Source organism: Rana temporaria, chromosome 4 (assembly GCF_905171775.1).
Source record: "Rana temporaria chromosome 4, aRanTem1.1, whole genome shotgun sequence".
Classification (NCBI taxonomy): Eukaryota; Metazoa; Chordata; class Amphibia; order Anura; family Ranidae; genus Rana; species Rana temporaria.
In genome coordinates this window covers 387,575,723-387,588,943 of record NC_053492.1, presented here as the reverse complement: position 1 = coordinate 387,588,943, position 13,221 = coordinate 387,575,723, and the positions used below count along the sequence as shown (strand labels likewise).

Genomic DNA, 13,221 nt, shown 5'->3' with positions numbered 1-13,221 from the left:
ACAGTACCACTATGCCTGTGACCTAAAATAATCCAATTCAAAATAAAAAATCTTATCGTGTGTGTGTGGGTGTTTTGTTTTTTTAAATAGATTTTTTTATCCATTTTGGATGATACCGCATTTTATTAAAATAAACTTAATAAAAATCTAAATAATTCAATTTGAAATTAAAAAATCTGGTCGTGTGTGTGTGTGTGTGTTTGTTTTTTTCGTTTTTTTAAATCATTGAATTTTTTTATCCACTCTGGACAATATCTAATAGTCCCTGAACAGCCATTGAAGTAATGTATAGGGATCTGAATAGGCACACTCTAAAGATCAAGGAAGATGGGGATAGAGACTTCTACAAAGTTATTGTGGGGGAATCCTCATCCTACTACAGTTTTCTTGCTGATTGCAAACACTATTGTCCGAAGGTAGAGGGAAAGTAAAAAAATACCAAAATTTGTAACCTTTTGAAGCTTGGTTCTGCCCACATACTTTGCTACCCTAGACACTGGCTCACAAGTTCCACCATGGTAAATATGGCCCTGGATGAGTAGGTTTAATGGAGGAGAAAATACTAAAACAGGGATGATGATGATGGCAAGAGAGATAAGGTGGCAGACAATAGCAGCATCACATCAGGAGTCCAGAACAAGCTTCTTACTCTGAACTTGATATTTCACATTGGATCATAGGTCTCTTCTGTAGATTTGTAGATGCCAGCAATAATTTCCAGGATGGTGTGGTCATGTACAGAAGATGTGAGGGACACTTCCCTACATAACGCAGAAGACTTCCTCAAGACTTCCCACCTCTTCTGAAGGACCAGGACAACACTGGATGCAAAGCGCCTTGAGGCGATTAAGTTCGCATTTGTTGCGCTATACAAGTCACTCACTCACTCAAGTCTTCACTGTAATAAGCAGAGTGTGAAAAAAAATCCCTGATTCCATTACCTCCTCCCCAGGGCTTTTTTTCAGGGGGAACTTGGGGGAACTCGGTTCCACTACCTTTGGCTCAGACCCTTTGGTGCCTGCTTACTGCAATCACTTGTAAACACAGAAGTCTGTTTTTTTTTGTTTACAAGTGACAGCTTTGTAACCCCCTGAACTCTGCACTCTGTATGTAATGCAATTCTGGTATTTAATGCCCCTTTAAGACCCTTCTACTGTTTGTGAAATCTGAACGGGTCGTGGGTGAGTTCCTGCACCTATTTTCTGAGAAAAAAAGCTCTGCTCCTCCCCATCCAGAGTAGTACAGTGTTACTACGGTAACACTGCACTGCACCAGTCAGTGTCCCTAATCACCGCCCAAACAAATCAGTCAGTTATAGTGTCCCTGATCACCGCCACATGAGTCAGTTAGTTATAGTGTCCCTGATCACGGCCATACCAGTTACAGCCATGGCGATCTGAAGTGGGAGTGGGTACCTGTCAAAACCAGATACTCTGTCACCCCCAAAAAAAGTGGCGGGGGGGTGCAAACAAGCAAAACTCCCCTTTTGGGTGTAGTTCTGCTTTAAAAAAACAAAAACGTGTGCCTTTTTAGAACCAGTTTTATTACCGCTTTAATGAGCCAGAATTATTCTCCTCTTTTTTTTTTTTCTCTGCTCAGAATCTTCTCCTGGCTGCCGCATATGTTTATGATGCTCAGTACAACAGAAACATTCCTTTTGAAACATCACCTCAGTCAATAAGGTTAGTATATTTCAATTTATCACATGAAAAGCTTTTTTTGTTGTTTTACAGGAATGCACTGACGCAAACCAAGTGCTCTATATGGACAAAGATTGTCAAATTCCCTGTATCCCAGGCAACCAACCCATAGTTTCAGGAAAGAAAATCAACCCATGCATAGCCAGGTTTACTGTCTTCGATAATTACCCCCCAAAAATATTATGCTGTGCTGTTTCCACCAACTACATTGTATGTTGGTTTGGTATTTTCTGAGGCTATGAAGAAGCACTAAGGCATAGTGCGAAACGTCAGCTTTTCTTTTGTTGTGCTGTTTTTTGCTGTGGCATGTATTTTGTGATTTTTAATTAAAGGAGGAGTTTTTTTGGAGTGCGGCTGTCCCAGCTTTTTTCCTTCATCCTAACATACTGATAGGTTAGGTGTCCTCCACCCAATGTTGGCTTCTCTTTGTAAGCTCATTTAGGAGAAGGAACTGATGTGAATTTTTGATGTGTTTTCTAGTAACTAGTCTAATATATAGAAATTGACAAATACTGTAAATATATTAAGGATTAAGATATTAAATAGTTGTTTTATCTGCTTTAATTACTTTATGTTGTCACTATAATGTACATTTTTGTTTTGTAGACTTTACTATTTCTATAACCACTGGGCTATGCAGCTGGCAACCTATGTCTGTATAACCGTTGACTTGGCTCTGGCAGTCTTTGAAGAACCTGCTGTATATCCACTTCCATTCCTGGTAAGATTGGATTGCTTAAACTGGTATAAATCTAACCACAGGCAATATATTGTAGTTAGACATGCCCTGGATCTCTGTCACATAAAATTTTTTGTTTAGGTTACTTGAGTTTGCCTCTTTTTGCTAGTGGAAGCTAGTAGCTGGCAGAGATTGTGACCTATGACCCTTTGTGGGGTGCATATGATAGTTTTGCAGCCATTGCTGGGAGTGCCACTGGTGGGTGGAGTGGAGCTTGTCCTAGCCTCCTGCTGTAGCTCAAAGGAAAAGGGAGGGTGTAATCCCTGAAGCCGCACATCCGTCTCGTCCTGTGGTTGGTGTCAGAGTGGCAACCTCAGCCTGGGCTCCAACTAGGCCATGCCCCAGCGTGTCCCCCCCCCCCCCCCCCCCCCAGAGCTTGGTCGCAGGGATCATGACGGGGCGGAGCGAAACGCATTGGGGCGTGGCCTGGTTGGAGCCCATGCTGAGTTTGCCCCTTGGCACTCACACTAACCACAGAACAAGACGGATGTGCAGCTTTTGGGATTACCTCCTCCCTCTTCCTTTGACTGGCAGACATTGCTAGCATTTTTTTTATATATGGTGAAAAGGAATCTAAGAGGATGCCGAGATCCTGTTTACAAACCGCACATGGTGCATCATATCGGGCTGTGTTTTCACTGAATTCCTGTAAGTGCAATAATTTATTTTACATTAAAAAATTGCATTGCAAATCTGCACTATGGGCAAATTATCTTCTCCCCGCACCCGCTGTCACTATGTGCAAACAGGATGGCCATGTGTAGCACCACTTACAAGGCTGCTTTATTCATTCATGTTTTTTTTTTTTTTAGTGAATGCGTACAAATACCGTCACCCATTGCAGCTTGGTGGCTTTTCGTTTTCAATGAGCTACCAGGGTGCTGATGAACATCCTCATAGTCCATTGATCTTCTACACTTTTTGTTTTTTACCTGAAAACATTTTGGATTCCTCTTCACTATGTTTATAGGTGACAATGGTTATCAGTTCAAATTTTATTCTTATTTTTTATAATTTGTATTTCTATAGCTGTACATGGGAATACAAAGGAACAGGGCTTTTTTTTCAGGGGGAACGCAGTTCCACCACCTCTGGCTCAGACCCTTTGGTGCCTGCTCACCACAATCACTTGTAAACACAGAAGTCTGGTTTCTGTGTTTACAAGTGACAGCTCTGCACTCTGTGTGTAACCACCTGAACTCTGCATTCTGTATGGTATTTAATGCCCCTTTAAGACCCTTCTACTGTTTGTGAAATCTGAACGGGGTCGTGGTTAAGTTCCTGCACCTATTTTCTGAGGAAAAAAAGCTCTGCAAAGGAGTGAACCAAGAAAAACTTAACAGGTCTTTCTTGCTGTATCCAAAAAAGAAAGTTTTGCGTAGAGATACACCTTATCATAAAGGAACTCTACTCGATCTCTATCTGACTCATTATTTTTTGTTTTTCAGGCTACTTCCATTGTCGAAGTTTTCTGCCTAATGGCTTTCTTTGCACGCCTTGTACATTTTAGTAAAGTCACTCCTCGCAATGTGTTCTGGAAAGACACCAAGAATATCTGTGTAATTGTCACAATACTGGTAGGTAATTTATACTTGTGTACAACCAGCCTGCCCATACATGATCAAAATTTGGCCCGTCCCTGCTGAACCAGCCACATTTCAATCCATGTATGGCTGGTTTTAGTCTATAGTTTGTGGGTGTGGTAGATGTCAGTTCAAAGTTCAGGTCACTGACTGAAAAGAATGTGTTTGCCACCATCCCCCACTGATTTAATTTTTATCACATTTTATATTAATGCATGCTGTTGCTGTTTGAGGCAGCCAATTTACTATTTTTGGGGCCTTGGTGGGCCCAAACATGCAAAATAATGTACGTGCACCATTTGTGACAACTTGGCACACCACAGCACACAGAACATGCACACCAATATGTGGTGAAATGTATTTGTTTTTACTGTATACAAAAATAGGTTTAACTTTGCATTAATATTGTATGTTTTATTTTGGACAGCTTAATTTAATCGATCTTATTATCTATGGATGTTTGAGTATAGCTCACATTCACAGCATTCGATGGTCAAGAGTGCTACGTCCCATTTACTTGGTTAACTTTGCTGAAAGTCGGCAGGTATGTTAATGCGCCCATATTTCTGTTGTGTTTTTTGTCTCAGTTCTTTTATTTTTATTTTTATTTAACCACTTCCGCCTCGGAAGATTTGGCTGCTCAATGACCAGGCCATTTTTTGCGAAACGGCACTGCGTTGCTTTAACTGACAATGGCGCGGTCATACGACGCTGTACCCAAACAAAATTTATTAATTTTTTCCCACAAATGGAGCTTTCTTTTGGTGGTATTTGATCATCTCTGGGGTTTTTATTTTTTGCGCTATAAACAAAATTAGAGTGACAATTTTGGAAAAAAACGCAATATTTTGTACTTTTTTGCTATAATAAATATCCCAATTCATTTTAAAACTATTTTTTTTCTCAGTTTAGGCCGATATATATTCTTCTACATATTTTTGGTAATAAAAATCGCAATAAGCGTATATTGATTGGTTTGCCCAAAAGTTATTGCGTCTACAAAATAGGGGATAGATTTATGGCATTTTTATTATTATTTTATCGGGACTGCGACATTATGGCGGACACATCGGACACTTGACACATTTTTGGGGCCATTGGCATTAATACAGCGATCCGTGCTATTAAAATGCACTGATTACTGTAAAAATTTCACTGGCAGGGAAGGGGTTAACACTAGGGGTAATCCAGGGGATGACTGGGTTCCCTAGTGTGTGTTCTAACTGTGGGGGGAGGGGACTCGCTATAGGAGATGGCAGATCATGGTTCCCAGCTATTAGGAACTCACTATCTGCATCTCCTCTCCTCACAGAACAGAGATATTCTCGATGGGAAAGGTGTGCTTCTCTTCATAGGCCTTGTTGAATTCTCTCCAAAGATAGCGGGTTTTTTTGGGACGTTTTGAGGCTCATCTAGATGCTGTTTGGCGCACTGAGCCATTTGTTTGCTTTCTTCACTACTACTGAACTGCATGCAGGCAGCCTGTAGATCAGGGGTCTCAAACTGGCGGCCCTCCAGATGTTGCGAAACTACAAGTCCCATGAGGTATTGCAAGGCTGACAGTTACAAGCATGACTCCCACAGGCAGAGGCATGATGGGACTTGTAGTTTCGCAACAGCTGGGGGGCCGCCAGTTTGAGACCCCTGCTGTAGATAGTGAATTGGTACACATTAACTGTACAGACTCCCTCTCACAGCCAGATTTGACAGATCTGCAGGGGCTGGTGCACAAACCCAGACACAGAGCCTGTACATCCGGCTCTGTGCACCCATACCTGTCACACTCAGCTGTGTGTGTCTGCTCAACCAGTGCATACCCACTCACCTACTAGACGCTGCTGGCAGGCAGATTAGCGGTAGTGATGCAAAAGTAAACTAATGTCTGCACAGGACTGATCACCTATGGGAATAACAACTTCGTGAAAAAGCAGATCATTCATTGCTAAAATTAAAAGCCACTCAAAAGGGTGGATTCACTAAAGGCAAATAGACTGTGAATTTTACAAATTAAGTTGCACTTTTTTTTTCCCAGACTTGTAAAATTCACAGTTTATTTACCTTTTTAGTAAATCTAGTTTAGTTCTAGTAATGATTAATTTCCAGGATTTATGGAGACAGAGGTACCCAGAAATACCTAAGGAACCCAAGGAACTGGCTTGATTAAAACCTAATAACGCAACGATCCATGATGATATTCATCCCAGAGTTCTAAGAGAACTTTGAGATATAGTTGTTGGACCATTCACTGAACTTTTTAATCACAGACTTCAGCGACTTTATTTGTACAGTCTGGAGGAAATAAGAAGGGAAGTAGGAGACATGAGGTTCGTGAAGGGCAGTATTTTCAATATAAAGCCAAGATCAAGAACATGGGGACATGATTTCAAACTGGCAAGAGGAAAATTCAAAACTAATCTTCAAAAGTGTTATTTTAACAAAAAAGTAGTTGATGCTTGGAATAGACTTCCAGCAGAGGTAGCAAATCGGTCAGCAGTAAGGCCTCATGCATACTGGATGGACGTTATACATGCCACTAGCTTTATCTGTAGTATACCACATTAAAAAAAGGTTTGTAGCATTAGCGTTTTCATTTTTTAGCAAAACTATACTCCCACAAAAACTTATGGCTCAAAAATGCTGAATGGCTGCATTTTCAGCTTTTTTCAGAGCTTTTTTTATGCTAAAAATCTCTTCAAACTTGCTAGTTCTGTTTTGTTTTTTTTTCAGCCAAAAACACTGATAAAAGCCTATGGGTGCATGGACACATAGGATAACATGCTGGAGAGTTTACTGACTGCAGGAAAAAAAACGCCTGAAGCCAAAAGCAGCAACTGTAAAAACGTCCAATGTGCATGAAGCCTAAATGTATTCAGCCATGCTTGGAACAAACCTAGATCTATACTCAAACAAAAAATGTTAACAAAAACATGTGCAGTGGAACCTCTGCGAGTTACGCGGTTTACGAACGTTTTGCAATACAAGCTATTTTATTTTTTTAAATCCTAACTCGCTTTGCGAGCGTTGTCTCGCAAGATGAGCAGGATTCAAGCCGCTGGGGTGTGTAGTACCACATTTAACCAGAGGTGCGGGGGCGCTGGTGACACTCGGAGAAACTAAACACTCCAGCACCCCCGCACCTCTGGCCACACCAGTGTCAACTGTCAGTGCCCATCAGTGCCACTTATCGTTTTATCGGTGCCCATCAGTGCTCATCAATTCTACATATCAGTGCTGCCTATCGTGCCCATCAATTATACATATCAGTGCTGCCTATCGTGCCCATCAGAGCTGCATATCAGTCCCATCAATTCTACATATCAGCGTCCGTCAGTAAAGGAGAAAACAACATTTTATGACAGAAACTAAGGCCTTGTACACACGACCGGACAGTCCGCTGAAAACGGTCCGCCGGACCGTTTTCATCGGACATGTCCGGTCGGAGATTTCTGTCTGATGGTTGTACACACCATCAGACAGAAATGAGAGGCAATCCGCGCGGACAGACAGCGTGGTGACGTGTCCGCGCCGTCACCACGACGATGACGCGGCGTTGTGCGCGACGCAGGAAGGTCAATGCTTCCACGCATGCGTCGAAGTCATTCGACGCATGCGAGGGATGGCGGCCGCTCGGACATGTACGGTAGGTCTGTACAGACGACCGAACATGTCCGAGCGGACAGGATTCCAGTGGGCTGTTTCTAAACAAGTTTGGAAATATTTGCCCGCTGGAAAAAGGCCTGGCGGGCAAATGTATGCTGGAATCCTGTCCGCTCGGCTGTACAGACGACCGAACATGTCTGCTGAAACTGGTCCGCGGACCAGTTTCAGCAGACATGTTCGGTCGTCTGTACGGGGCCTAAGAAAAACTTTTTGGTCTTTTTTAGTTTGTTTAGCAAAGACTAAAAACGAATAGTGAAAAATAGGAGTTGCGCTGAAAAACCTTATATGTAAGTGACCATATAAAATAAATATAAATATAAAAAGGAGTTGTGCTAGAAACACCTCGTAATGATGACCAAAGGGTCAACTGTGTAGATAGTCCCAATAGTTATGAACATACAAAATTGGTGAAGAAATGTGCAATTGTCCAAACAATAAGAAACAAATCCAATTCCGTAGCTAATGCTGGATCAATATCGGGGAAAACACGTTCAAGCTGACCCTTACCGGAAGAATAGATCCCTATGGATCAGAATAAGCAATCCGTGATGTAACCAATTGAAGATCCAACTTAGGACGGTTGAGAAGCTCCCACATCAATGGACTCAGCCCAGTAGAAAAGGAAAAAAAACACAACAATAGTGCAAAATCGTATGGCAAACAGACACTCTGGCTATCTCCCGGTGACTAATAATGACAGACACTGTGAAGTAAAGCTGAAGCACCACCACCATAGAGACACACTGACCCTTACCGGAACTTAGCGACCCTCAAGGGATCAATAATGCATGGTAGTGTGTTACAGCTGTCAGCAGAGAAGTGTTTCAAACTGGTCCTTTCAATCCAGAGATCAGGTAGCCAGGTCCCAATGAAAAATATATACAGACTCACATAGTGAAGTACCGTCAGGATTTATTAAAAATAAAGTAAGTAGAACACTTACAATTAAGACGTTTAAAAACAGTAAGGACAGAAGCGGCCGGCAAACAAACGAGGTACGTCCTCAATACGCGGTGACGTCAGCACGTCAGCCTCCCAACGTTTCGTCTTCAGGAAGACTTGGTCACGGGGAATAAAAACCCCAGAGGTGATCAAATGCCACCAAAAGAAAGCTCTATTTATGGGAAGAAAATTATTTCTGTTTTAGATGGAATAGAGAGGGATTAGAACACCTGTCAGCTTTTATTGCCGTCAGTCCCCATGTTATGGGGATTAGCCCCTCTCTATTTGTCCTGTTTACTATTTATAATTTAAAGTGAAAGTTAGGGCTCTTTCACACGGAGCGGACCGTTTCTGGGTCCGCTCCGTGTGTCTCCGTCGGCTCAGCGGGGATCCCCGCTGAGCTGTCGGCAGATAGGGCGGTCCCCGCACACAGTGCAGGGACCGCCCTGTCTCAGCTCCGCTCTGCCCTATGGGGAACCGGATGCAGATGGACCGTCTGTCCGTTCTGTTCCGCCGGACGGAAGAAAAATAGGGTTTTCTTCCGTCCGAAAACCGGATCCCGACGGACGCGGACGCTAGCGGATGCTCCATCCGCTAACGGACGCGATCCCATAGGGATGTATTACAAGTCCGTTAACGGACTTGTAATAACGGACAGGCGGAGCGGACATCTGAAAGGGGCCTTAAAGAAAAGATTTTTGTTGTCCCCAGAAAAGTAATAGATGGGAAATCTTCCAATGGGGACACTGGTTTTAGGTGACCTGGGGGTCCCCAAAGAATTCCTTAATTTGTAGGGGTTTCCTGTCACTACCTGTTTGGCTATGGGACAGGAAGTGATGGGAAATCTCTGCAATGGGCATGGCCGCCATCAGGAATTATGGGGCCCCTTACACGGCTTCAGGCATGGGCCCCCTTGAGCAGAGAACCGGGGGGGGGGTGCTGCCGCCTCAAATTGGATAAGCGAGGGAACTGCCTCTCCGCGAATTGAGAAGCGGGGGGTGCCGCCGCTAATTGAGAAAAAGAAAAATGAGACCCGGGGGGGGCGTGAAATGAGAAGCAGGGGGGGTTCCGACGAACAAAAAAAAAAGGGGGGGGTTGCCCTGGGGACCTCTGGGCCCCTTAGAAAAAAGAGAAATTAAGAAAATATATAAAAATAGGGGAGGTAGCCACCTGGCACCTTTAAAAAAATAAATCTTTATAAAAAAATAAAAATAAAGGTGGGGCTGCCATCTGGAGCACTGGGGACCCCTGGGCCCTTTAATATAATATATTTTATATATATATATATATATATATATATATATATATATATATATATATATATATATATATATATATTGTAAGGGGTTAGCTCGGTAGCGGGGTGTGTGACCCCCTGGATGGGTTCACTACACACTGATTTATACAGCGAAACAGCCGAAGACGGTTGAAAGCAAAGATTTTGGTTTATTCTTCCATCTTGCTGGAAACAAGTGCAAGCATCCAAACGGCATAAACAAAATCAAACATAAAATAAACCCTGGCCACTTGGGGCGTCTACCTTCACCACGCAGGAACCTATCTATGGAGTCTGGCACAGCCTAGTGCTGGGCAGACACTGCTGGTCCTACAGCAGAAAACAATAGTCTCTTTTTGATTTTGATCACACTGAAAAATCAACAGCACCTCACCTCTTCAGAAGTATTTCTGCTCACTGCTCTCCTTCACTCAAAATGCCTCAGGATGCAGCAATCAGAAGTAATCCTCTGGATTACTTATATAGGCCTTAATTGCCTCATTCTGAACAGCTGAAGTTTTCCAACGCCCTTAAATCTTTCTGGCTGCTTCTGCAGCCGACACCTGATAATAATTGGTATATTGTCTAAACAAGGCAGAAATGTATCTCCCGTCTGTGACAACACCCACAGATTTACCTGACTTCCTGTCACAATATTATATATATATATATATATATATATATATATATATATATATATATATATATATATATATATATATATATATATATATATATATATCTCAATTTTACATTATTTTATTTTTTTTTAGAAAAAAAAAGGGGGGTTGCCATCCGGGGCCCTGGAAGCCTCCAGGCCCCTTACAAAAAAAAAATAACTAAATAAGAAGGGGGTTGCCATCCGGGCCCCTTACAGGTGTACTGCCTGTACCCCCCTGATGGCGGCCCTGGCAATGGGACACAGATGGTGAAAAAAAAATCGTACAGGGGTTATAACCCTCCATTGCTCTATCTAAAATAAAAATAAAATGCCTTTAGTTCTACTTCAATGAAACTGAAAAGCAAAAGGGAAATGAATCCCAGAACACAGGAATTTGTCAACAGGTCAGGGCACTAAAGTCAGGCAAATTCACATGTACAGAATTATTTGCAGCATGTAATGCTTCATTAGAGCTCTTAAGTTCTGTTGTGTTTATTAAATTGGAGATCTAAAAAATAATTGTTTGAACTGTTTGTGTGTGATTGATATATTTATTGCAGATTCGTCGAGCATTCCGCAGCATTAGAAACACTTTACCTGAGATCCTCTATGTCTTCCTTCTCTTTATGTTCAGTGTCCTCATTTTTTCTCTCATGGCTTTGAAACTTTTTGCAAACAGGTGAGCAAAGATTCATGACCTATTTTTATTTGCAAATCTTTTCCCTTGTTTCCATGCTGTTCCTTAGTTGCATGCTCTGATTGCTCCACTGTTAATAGTTAGTTATTTTTCATTGTTTTATTGCTTTATCCAGAGCAGTGGTTTCCAAAAGTGCGGCCCGTGGGCCAGATGTGACCTTTTGCTTGCCTTTATCTGGCCCTTGGGGCACTTTACCATCCACTGATACAAGACACTATTCCTCCCACTGACACCAACAGTGGGGCATACTTGTTGCTACTGACATTACCAGTGGGGCACTATTCCACCCACTGACCCCGAAGAAAGGACACTATTCGTCCCACTGACGGCAGCGAGGGGACACTATTCGTCCCACTGACGGCAGCGAGGGCACACTGTTCTTCCCACTGACGGCAGCGAGGGGACACTATTCCTCCCACTGACGGCAACGATGGGGCACTATTCTTCCCCCCTAGTATATGTACTGGGCGAAGAAATTGTTTGCGTTGTTTACTCCCAATGATGCCAGGACAATTTCTACTCCCAATGGCCACAATCCAGCCCCCCTAAAGTCTGAAGCATAGTAAACTGGCCCTATGTTTAGAAAGTTTGGAGACCCCTGCTTTAGAGGATGCAATGTCAGAAAATGGATAAAAACAATATGAGGTTCAAATTGGGTCCCCTTGACCCCTTGGGCCTCAGGGAAGTAACCCTCCACATTCTCTGTAGTTATGTAGTTATGACATTATATTCATAGTAATATACTACCGTTTCTGGGCACTGCACCTGTTTTATCTGTATTCCTAATATTACAAACTTGTCTGAAAGTAGACCTTTTTTGGTCATGTATATGTTGTACTGTAGCTTATGGACCCCCAATAAGCAGAAACCTGTATCTTCTGCTGCAGGAGGGTATACCTTATATCAGGGATATGCAATTAGCGGACCTCCAGCTGTTGCAAAACTACTAAGTCCCATCATGCCTCTGCCTTTGAGTGTTATGCTTGTGGCTGTCAGAGTCTTGTTATGCCTCATGGGAATTGTAGTTCTGCAACAGCTGGAGGTCCGCTAATTGCATATCCCTGCCTTATATTCTCTTTAAGATTAGGTTTACATTTGCAGCAGACCTTGCTGCCCCTCTGAAAATAATCTGCAGTGGATTGCTTTTTAGAGGTGTGCTCTGAGCGTGCTGATGTCAGGAACAGTCCATTTTCAAGACTGCTTGGGCACAGGGGGGGCAGGAGCCATACGGACCGGTCTTGTGTAGGGGAGGATCAGTGGGTCAGGTAAGTATCTCCTCTGTCCTCTCCCCTAAAACAAGTTTACATCAGTGTCAGCTGGTGCTTAATTTTTTTTTGGGGGGGGGGCAAACAAACCTGGCCCCCTCACTCCCCCCCCCAAACACCCCCACCCCCTAATTGCTCGATTTATCGATGCCTGCCAGTCCTGCACTTACCCCATCCAGGTCGTGGCTTCGGCAGCTCCCCCCCCCCCCCCCCCCTGCATCTGCCGAGTCCCGGTGGTCGCTTCTCCACCCGGCTAATTGGGTCTTGGGGAGGAGAAGCAGGAAGACTAGTGATTAGTGAATATTAATTTGCTAATGACACACAAGTGGGTGGGCTCGGGACACAGTGCGTTCCCCCCCAGCCCACCCTTTTTGAAGTCAATTAGAGCCTCTGTCTAATTATGTGCTTCAAAAAAAAAAAACATTGAAATTCATGCGCCCAGTACCGTGCATGGAGGTTAGGGGCCAGGCGCATGGATTGGGGGGGCTACACCCTGCGCCCCTTATGAGCAGCAGCCACTGGTTTACATGCAAGTGATAATGAGTAGTGGTGTGTGCTGTTGCAATGAAGATTTTCCAACATTTTCGGTAAACTTTGTGAACATTTCCTTCTATTTAAAAGAAAAAGCACTGAGGATTGACAGATATGTCAAAGCATAGTCAATGTATAGTCGACAACAATGTTACAGAACCTCCTGA

The 13,221-nt window shown here is 43.1% G+C and overlaps 1 protein-coding gene across 1 annotated transcript in view; it reads left to right on the top strand.

Moving 5' to 3' along the window:
- LOC120937687 (two pore calcium channel protein 1-like) overlaps positions 1-13,221 on the top strand; it is a 73,636-nt gene that overhangs the window by 21,081 nt on the left and 39,334 nt on the right. Inside the window, exons 2-6 of the mRNA XM_040351097.1 lie at positions 1,600-1,682; positions 2,307-2,421; positions 3,888-4,016; positions 4,450-4,566; positions 11,122-11,240. Of these exons, the coding sequence (XP_040207031.1) occupies positions 1,600-1,682; positions 2,307-2,421; positions 3,888-4,016; positions 4,450-4,566; positions 11,122-11,240 (563 nt within the window). The remainder of the gene's footprint in view (positions 1-1,599; positions 1,683-2,306; positions 2,422-3,887; positions 4,017-4,449; positions 4,567-11,121; positions 11,241-13,221) is intronic.